We start from the raw sequence: 10,406 nt of genomic DNA on the forward strand, positions 1-10,406 counted from the left end.
GCTGACAAGCAAAACCTTTTTTGACTACGTCAAACAATGGACTAATTAAATAAATGCCAAAAGATAGTTTGTGGGTGGAGTTTTCCTTTAAAGCTTCCTATGAATTTTGTGAAAGAGAGAGAGTGAAAAAGAGAGTGAGTAGGGGGTTAACTGCCAGTGAGCAGTCCCGCCAGGATTTCGTGATTGCAAACAATTTAGCAAAATCAAGCAGTACAAAAAGAGGGCTTGCAATTTCAACCAATCACTGCACATTTACCGAACAGCATAGTTCAACCAAGTCACACGTCAAACGTTCCCTCGTCAGCGCATTTTTGTGCCAAATTGGACAAAATGCACAATGCCACACACAATGTCAGAATTGCTGCAGCAAATCAAGCATTTTTGCCCGCAAATAGCAGAAATAATCCCTGCTAAATTCTGGAGAGACTGCCTGAGATCCACATGAATACGGTTTTCAAATAAATCATACTCCTACTCATGGATAAGAGTGTCTATTAAAGCTATATTGTAGTTGTGTGGTGGGATTGGGGACTCTTGACACACAAAAAAATGTACAAATTTCCATTGTTTCTGTATAATATATATATTTTTTTAAATATTGTATTGTAAATGGATAAAATATTAACATAAAGATTCCCGAAAATAGTTGTGTTTATTGCGCCCCTTACCTGCGGTTGTCGCTGGGTTCCATCCCCTTCTGCTGCACCGTAACGATAGCTCCGGGCTCCCAACTGTGTCTCCTCCAGGGGTCCAGGTGGGTGAGGTGACGGGTGGCCGGAGAGCGCAGGGTAACCCCCCCGGCCCTGCCAACCCCCTTCACCCCAGGGCCTGGGGAGCATGGCGGGGAGGGGAATGGGAAATAGGGGGGTGGGTGGTATGGAGGAGGAAGAGGGCAGGCAAGCTGGTGGGTGGGCGTACGAGGAAGGGGTGGTCGGCATCTGGATGAGGGGCTGATGTGAGAGAGGGGCACAGTGAGAGCTCATACTGTTCACTAGGTATGGGCGATGTCAACCTTTGTCCTATGGGGATTATGTGGCCATGAAACATTGTGATCTGCCATCACCCCCCAAAAAGTATTTAAAATGTTAGATTTTTTTTTTATATGCACCATGCAGAAATCGCGCCGCCATTTCATGGTTGCGAAAATTAAAATAGTTTGCCTAATTTCAGTTTGTAAGACAAAACAAGCAAATCATTGTACCATCTAAACTGCTGTGAAATATCTTTTCCATAAACAAAAATACTGCATTTTCAGCTGTTTGAAGCTGGTGTACAAAACCAAAAGTAAACGATGGAAAACTAAACTTAAGCACGAGAAGCATAGAAATAGGGCACATAGAACAGATCTACCGCTTCTTAGACTTGCTTTCAATGAGAATGACAGATTTTATGTGAATTTGGTCGGGTCACCCAGAAAGTTTCATATCGCAGTTAACTCAGCTAAAGACAACAGTTGGGCTATAGCGCACAATCAAATGCAAATGGACATCATGACGAAAGATAATGTTGTTGAAAGCCTGGGCGGAGGCTAAGTGCAGGCAAATCTTTTCTAGTATTTCTTTCTGGTGGAGGAGCTTCCGCGTGGAGCAGGTTTGTGTGTTTGTCTGTCTGGGGCACTGTGATAGAGCAGTGACTGTCTGATGAGGAATGACTAGGGATGCACAATATAATCGGTGAACATATCGGAATCTGTCGATATTAGCTAAAAATGCCAACATCGGTATCGGCCCGATGTCTAGTTTAACACCGATTTGCAAAACCGATGTTAAAGCCGACGTGCATACCTATATAACGCAGGTACATGACGCAATGACGCCACGTAACATTTTGCGCTACACGTGCAAAAACAGCATTCCTAACCTAGCCCACAATGACTGCTGTGTGGATCGAGCAGTCAACAAGTCGAGCAGCCATTTGAAAGAGTAAGAACATTTCAGCGAGACAACTCAAAAGGCAAAATCCATTAAAGCCAAAATAATGGAATTCATTGCCCTTGACAATGAACCGTTCTCTGTCGTGAGTGATGTTGGCTTTCGCCGACTGGTTAAGCTCCGGTACACGTCGCCCTACCGAAGTTACAAAATAATAGCATCACAACATACTATGGAATGCCGTTTGGGTCTTTGCATGTCAAAGATACACGTCAAATAACACTATTTGACACGTTAAATAAGCTTTTAATTTGCAACGTCAAATAACACAGTTCTTTTACAGAATGGTGTGTGTTCTGAATTTGCAAACACCAATCACGAACGATGTGTTTACAATACCGCATTGGTAATAAAGCATTATTTGTTTGACCACAACTTCTGGGGTAGCTCGCTTTAGCTTGGTACCTAGCTATCACCAATACAGCCAGCCTAAAAACAATGACCAGTAGAAACTGCAGTTATTTTCATTATTCTTAGCAATGATTTAGGAATCCTTGTGAGTAAGTATTAGCTAGGTAGCCACTTGTTGTTCGCCTATTGAAATTGAACTTCAGTTCATGAAAATAAATAGCTAGCCAGCTACTTAACCCTGTTGCCCAAAGCTAACATTATAAGCAGCCCGGTAGCTTCATCTGGCTAGTGAGGCTCGACCGGACCGGGTTGTGTTGTGAAGCTAGCCACAATAAGGATTAGGCACAGTAGTGGATTTTGCAGTTTGCCTTCAAAAGTACCTCTTGAAAGTGATGCAAAAGATTACAATTGGTGGAATCATGCCATATATAGACTAGATAAAATGTTAAACACGGTTGGAATGTGAAGCAATGTAATGGGGTATCGGTCTACTCGGTGACACCCACAGAATCTAACTCTGCAGAGTTTACGCAAATATTAGCGTTGTAGCTCTTATCGCGGGACTGTGAGTGTGTGAAATCATCTCCCCAGTCAGCCTATTGTGTGTATTGACATTCATATTGCACTGTACAGCTTTAGCTAAGGATTGGGGATCAATGAAATGGGGTATCAGTCTACTCAATACCCAGAGTTATCAGACTCCAAAACATCCACGTAGTAATGTTTTTCCTCTGGAATAGTGTTCAATACACATAGGTTGACAAATGTGGCTCAATTTACAGTTGTTTCAGAGACCCACAATAAGAGCTACGACGCTAATGTTCTCTGGGTGTCACTGAGTAGACTGATACCCCATGTCCTTGATCCACAATCTATAGGTAAGGCTGTACAGTGAAATAAGTATGCCCCCAATGCAATTCTGAAGTATAATACATCCAGTGTGATTTTAGATTTGTTAAATTAACAAATTGTCTTTTGTTCATTTTATAACATTACAACCTCATTTAGCATGATCTATTCAATTAGGGCATAATTCTACTATTTGTGTCACTGTCGATGACATACATTTATTTTGAAAGCTAACTGCAAAGTCTACTATTGTATCTAATCCTTTTTGTGGCTAGCTTCACATAGATGAGTCTGACCACTATTAATCAAATAAGAATTGTCTTATAAATTAGGGTTATTTTAGATGACACCTAGCTAACTATATAGCTACTGAAACAGATGTCGTTTTTGCTATGTTTTTGGGGAAGAACAGTGTTTGCATCCATGAGCTAGCTAGCTTTTTTTTATATGACCAGCACTGTAGGTGTGCAAGAAAACTTTACCAGCATCATAGCATACGTATCAATGAAATATAGTTATTACACATTGATTACACCATGTAAAAAAACACTTTCAATTATTATATGATGCAGTCATATACAAGTCCTGATTGGTCAACAAGCTTATTTGACAAAGACCCAAACGGCGTTCCATAGTATGAGAAATCCTGGTTGAGAATGAAACGACTGAACAAATGAACAACGAAACAGCACAGCAAGTGAAAGAAATAGCTTTTGATTAATGTTTTACTGGTCAGTGTGGTGTGTGTAACCTTTATTTAACCCCGGCCAAACCTGAACGACAATGGGCCTTTTTGTGCGCCACCCTATGGGACTCCCAATCACGGCCAGATGTGATACAGCCTGGATTCGAACCAGGGACTGGTGCCTCTTGCACTGAGATGCAGTGCCTTATATCGTTGTGTCCATGTGTATGTGTTAACTATAACTGTACTAGAATGCTTAAAAAGTCTGCTAAAATTGTAAATATCTGTCTCAGGTTTTTTTACATGGCAAGTCAGTTAAGAACAAATTCCTATTTTCAATGACGGCCTAGGAACAGTGGGTTAAATGCCTGTTCAGGGGCAGAGCGACAGATTTGTACCTTGTCAGCTTGGGGATTTGAACTTGCAACCTTTCGGTTACTAGTCCAACGCTCTAACCACTAGGCTACCCTGCCGCCCCAGGTTTTTTTGGCAAGGAAAATATTGGATATCGGTGGATCACTAATTATGACATCATTGCCTGGATAAAGTAGTCCACTGTCTTCAGAACTTGATACTTGCTTAATTTTCCTCAAAACAGAAAAAAAATATTATTGTTTGTTCTATTATAAAGCTGTGATTGAGAATAGCCTATGCCTTGGCTTAGGCTACAGACCAGGGGTGTCAAACTAATTCATATTGGGTTGAGGTCAGGACACTGACTGGGCCACTCCAGTAGGCGTATTTTCTTCTGTTGAAGCCATTCGGTTGCTGATTTACTTCTGTGTTTTGGGTTTTTGTCCTGTGGCATCACCCAACCCATCCGAACAGCAAAATCACTAGACTGTCAATCTACAATCCCCCATAGTAGAAAAGTTTACCTATTTTATTGTAGTTATTATACGACTCTTTCTCTCTATAGCATTTGTATTTCATATACCTTTGACTATTATTATTATTGCCAATCTCAGGAGTTGCTGGCAAATGCAGGAAAGTGCTGTTTGAATGAATGCTTACGAGCCTGCTGCTGCCTACCACCGCTCAGTCAGACTGCTCTATCAAATCATAGGTGTAATTATAATATAATAACACGCAGAAATACGAGCCATGGGTTATTAATATGGTCAAATCCGGAAACTATCATTTTGAAAACAAAATGTTTATTCTTTCAATGAAATACGGAACCATTCCGCATTTTATCTAACGGGTGGCATCCCTAACTCTAAATATTGCTGTTACATTGCACAAACTTCAATGTTAGGACATAATTATGTACAATTCTTGCAAATTAATGACGGTCTTTGTTAGGAAGAAATGGTCTTCACACAGTTCGCAATGAGCCAGATGGCCCAAACTGCTGCATATACCCTGACTCTGCTTGCAGAGAATGCAAAAGAAGTGACACAATTTCTCTAATTAAAAGAAATTCATGTTAGCAGGCAAAATTAATGTTAATTCATGTTAGCAGGCTAAATATGCAGGTTTAAAAATATATACTTGTGTATTGATTTTAAGGCATTGATGTTTATGGTTAAGGTACACATTGGTGCAACAACGGTGCTTTATTCGCAAATGTGCTTGTTAAATCACCCGTTTGGCGAAGTCACCCTTTTGGCGTAGATAAATGAACACGCACCACATCATTTATATGCAATGCAGGACAAGCTAGATAAACTATTAACTAGTCAACCTCTAGTCTGAGCACTGATGGAGTGATTGTGCATTCCTGGTGTAACTCAGGCTGTTGTTGTCGCCATCCTGTACCTGTCCCACAGGTGTGATGTTCGGATGTACCAATCCTGTGCAGGTTTTGTTACACTTGGTCTGCCACTGCGAGTACGATAAGCTGTCCATCCTGTCTCCCTGTAGCACTGTCTTAGGTACTCACAGTACGGACACGTCTCGCAGTCCTCATGCCTCCTTACAGCATGCCTAAAGCACGTTCACGCAGATGAGCAGGGACCCTGAGCATCTTTCTTTTGATGTTTTTCCAGAGTCAATAGAAAGGCCTCTTTAGTGTCCTAGGTTTTCATAACTGACCTTAATTGCCTACCGTCTGTAAGCTGTTAGTGTCTTAACGACCGTTCCACAGGTGCATGTTCATTAATTGTTTATGGTTCATTGAACAAAGGGAAACCGTGTTTAAACCTTTACAATGAAGATCTGTGAAGTTATTTGGATTTTTATGAATTAACTTTGAAAGACAGGGTCCTGAAAAAGGGATGTTTGTTTTTTTACTGAGTTCATATGAAAATATCAGTTTGAAATGTATAAAGAGTTCTAATAGGCTACTTTGAAGCAAGGTAAGACATGCCTCATAATATGTATTAAAATGTTCAGGTTTCAAACAATTAACCATATTTTTTCAAAATGCATAGCCTACTGCCTCCAGCTCATTGCAAAGTGGTGTGTGACACACTGATGAAGCCTGCCTTCCTTCCGCTCGAAGGCTCTGTATGCTCAATGCGTGTGATAAGATACATTTTTTATTTAACAAGGTAAGTCAGTTAAGAACAAATTCCTATTTACGATGACGGCCTACACCGGCCAAACCCGGATGACGCTAGGCCAATTGTGCGCCGCCAGGCCAATTGTGTGCCGCCCTATAGGACTACCAATCACAGACGGTTGTGCTACCCTGGTTCGTATCCAGGCTGTGTCTGTAGTGACGCCTCTAGCACTGAGATGCAGTGCCTTAGACCACTGAGCCGCCCGGGAGCATAACAAATATACTGTAGCCTACACAGGCACCAATTTAATTCCACTAAATTATGCAAATTAACATATAGACCGATAAGCATGACCATTCAAGTGTATTTACATCAATGAACAGTCTAAAAAGCATTACTTAGCAATGAGATTTTTTCCTTCTCCCGGCCGGTACCATTTTATGTACCAGCTTTTCAACTCTTTTTTTTTCCCAGGCCAAAAGCCAGCTAACGCAAACACACTTCACCAGAGGTAAAGCATCTACAACTACAGTTGGGGGCATTAAAAAGTAACTTATTCCAAATTTGCTATAGCAACTGTACATCTTTAAATGTGACAGAACTCGCTCATGGGGTGATATGATATTGGGTGATACGATATGCCCCAGACAGTGCAGTTGCATCCACTTTAAGCAAATGTTTACCTGTACTGCAATACAGGTTAACTTTTGATTGCTCCCAACTATATTTACTCATGTCTTTGGGAGGGAGTTTGTTTGTGTACTGCGGTGTCTGTGTACAGTGCATTCGGAAATTATTCAAACCCCTTCCCTATTTCAACCTTTTGTTACGTTAAAGCCCGCTTGGAGTTTGCCAAAAGGCACCTTAAGGACTCGCAGACCATGAGAAACAAGATTCTCTGGTCTGATGAAACCAAGAATGAACTCTTTGGCCTGAATGCCAAGTGTCACATCTGGAGGAAACCTGGCACCATCCCTACGGTGAAGCATGGTGTTGGCAGCATCATGCTGTGGGGATAGGGAGTGGGAGACTAGTCAGGATTGAGGGAAGGATGAACGGAACAAAGTACAGAGAGATCCTTGATGAAAACCTGCTCCAGAGTGCTCAGGACCTCAGACTGGGGCTAAGGTTCAACTTCCAACAGGACAACGACCCTAAGCACAGAGCCAAGACAATGAGGAGTGACTTTGGGACAAGTCTAATTTCTAAAAAAAAAAAAACATTTCCTTTGTCATTATGGGGTAGTGTGTGTAGATTGATGAGGGGGGGAATAAACAATTTAATCCATTTTAGAATAAGGCTGTAACCTAACAAAATGTAGAAAAAGTCAAGGGTCTGATTACTTTCCGAATGCATTGTATGTGTTTGAGTGTGATAACAGCTGAGTGTATCGACATGTCATATAAGCAGAACATCGATGTAAGCACAGGGTTCTACCATGCAATCACACAGTGGGCAAACACTTTGGAGATAAATTAGATTAGCTTTGGATGCCACCACACCCAATAACACACAGAACAACACTTGCACAACCTTCTGACAACACTCAACATTTGTACAACCCTTTCACAACACTCATCATGTCTACGACAACAAATAACTTCCCCTAGCCCATTCTTCTTAGAACACAAAAGGCTATCATAACCCGAAACAAACATACTTAAAAACAGTTTGAAAGCCTTGTATTGAACACATCAAAAAGGTATGATAACCCAAAAAAAACAATAGCAAGTTAAATAGATTCCACAACTTTAACACTAGTAATCAATCAAATCAATCAAATGTATTTATAAAGCCCTTTTTAAAATCAGCCGATGTCACAAAGTGCTACACAGACCCCCAGCCTAAAACCCCAAACAGCAAGCAATGTAGATGTCGAAGCACAACATTGATACAATGACACTAACTAAACATTTTTATAACATTATCCATTATACTGTCATAACATAACATCCTCAGTGAGCATGCTCTTGTGTTGTAATGGACAAATGAATAGCATGATCACTATTCACATCACTCTTTTCATCACTTAAAGTGCAATATCAATATTAGATTTACCAGCATAGTTGTCATCAAATACAGGTTATACTTCATCACTTTCTTTTTGTCAACCTCTGCTCACTCCCGCAGGTGTTTTTCTATCCTCTCCCACCTCATTCCTTTCTCTTCCTCTCCTTATTCCTCCCTCTATTCAAGCTGTAATTAATATCATGTTGGGGAATGCTGTGTTTTGACAAGCAGCTTGTTGTTGGACATTTTGGTTTGCCTTGGGATGGATGGATGGATGGATGGATATATATACACACACACACACACACACACACACACACACGTCAGCACGGATAGCATATAAAAAGCTGGGTTATGCTCAGATGCATGAGAAAGGAAATAGACACACACTTAGGATGCAACACAGATCTATACAACACAATGGAGCTTCAATGCCAATTTCAGCTGAGCTTCTTAATAGAAGAACATCATTAATGCATGACAGCTGTTTGAAATGGCTTGTTTTCGCCAAATACACAGACCCTACTCCAAATGAGTCGCGAGTATAAACCTGTATACAAAAGGGATTAACTGGTTTCAGTTTAACATATCCTCTTCCAACTACCAGTAGGCCTTCAACAAGAAAATAACTTGATACTGGCAGTATGAAAAATATAAGCATAAAGGTTATTTTGTACTAGTAGGCCTTTATTCCCCTATCCTTTCTTTCTATTCTGACTTGGTTCTATATGTCAGTCTTCGGTCTTTCTCTGACAATTCCCATCATATCCAACTGTCATATTCCTACTCTCTCCCGCCCTATCCTTGTTCAGGCCCATAGAGCAAACATGGAAAACAATGGGGAGTGTAATAGGTCAGCAAATACGTCAGTGTTCAACTCTGAGTGAATGAATGTGTGTGTGTGTGTGTCCGCGCACGTGTGTGTGACAGAGTGAAAAGTCTGCAAGCATACTGGACATGTCTAGCAGTATGTCAAAATGTATCTGAAAGTGCATTCACACATGATGCAACAGCCCAGCCCGTGAGAGTGAAAGAAATAGATGGTGTGTACAGTAATACTATATGTCCATTCAGACTGCAGGTGCATGACACAGTGACAGGACACAAAGCACTGAATAGTGTTCGGCAAACAAGTTTGAACAGTCTCTATGGGCAACCAAAGCATCAAAACACAAGTAAATATAATTGGTAAAACTCAAGTTTGAAAGACCTGTTCATTAAGTCCCACTATTCAATAAAAGTATACCTATTCAATATATTGAGTAAATATTTTATTTTCCTTATTCCTCATTAGTCCACTACTTACCTGGTATTCTCTTCAAAATGACATGCTAAAATGATAATTACATATAACTTCCTGTATTGACAAATTAGCTTTTGGTTTCTTAAAACAAGCACCAGTGTCTTCTATTTGTTGCCCATTGAGTTATATTCTATGACGGAAATACCTGAAAAGTTCCCACTATTACCACAATATTTCTTGGTTTGAGTACTTTAGAACTCTACCACTTTATCCTCTTACGCACTAGCCACGTACTACTACTAGCCTTGGTGCAGACCCTCACACTTCAGCTCTATAAAATAAAGGAATAATCTCACTGACATGGTTGCACCGGATTTCTTCAATTGACATAGCTGCATCCTGACATCCACATGTTGCAGCGGTCAATGCTGCCGACTACACTTTCATCACATGCTGCAGTTTTCGCCCCTATAGACAGACATTAGACACAAACAGAAAGACTCAAAATGGGTAGAATTTTAAAACTTTAGGCAAGAAGACATAACTGCGCCTCTTACCTTCCCTCCATCTGTCGCTCTAGTCTTTGTCCTCCCTCTTTCCCCCTATGTCATCACTCCATCCCCCAACTCATGTCAGTCACTCATTCCCCACCATAAACCCCCCTCCCCCTCTCTATCTTTAGTCTCCTGCTCTTTCTTCCTATTCATGGGGGTGAGGTGAATTAAGACACCAGTGCTTCTTTTGAGTTTGCCTGGGGGCCATTTGGTACAGTGGTAACTTCATGTAGCCAAGTCTCAGATCTGTTTGTACTGTATAGCATGACAATGACCATAGAGGTCGTCAAGACAGCACAAAACAGATGTGCGATTAGCCAGGCTGCAGTTTATGTT

At 40.9% G+C, this 10,406-nt stretch overlaps 1 protein-coding gene across 1 annotated transcript in view; it reads right to left on the reverse strand.

The window, feature by feature from the left end:
* Positions 1-9,966, reverse strand: part of LOC135549855 (rho guanine nucleotide exchange factor 2-like) — a 64,591-nt gene extending 54,625 nt beyond the window's left edge. The window contains exons 1-2 of the mRNA XM_064980204.1: positions 9,877-9,966; positions 669-950 (exon numbers count right to left, since the gene is read on the reverse strand). Coding sequence (XP_064836276.1) covers positions 669-950; positions 9,877-9,914 — 320 coding nt within the window. The 5' untranslated portion in view covers positions 9,915-9,966. The remainder of the gene's footprint in view (positions 1-668; positions 951-9,876) is intronic.
* Between the last annotated feature and the right edge of the window lie 440 nt (positions 9,967-10,406).

Source organism: Oncorhynchus masou, chromosome 12 (assembly GCF_036934945.1).
Source record: "Oncorhynchus masou masou isolate Uvic2021 chromosome 12, UVic_Omas_1.1, whole genome shotgun sequence".
In the NCBI taxonomy this organism is placed as follows: domain Eukaryota; kingdom Metazoa; phylum Chordata; class Actinopteri; order Salmoniformes; family Salmonidae; genus Oncorhynchus; species Oncorhynchus masou.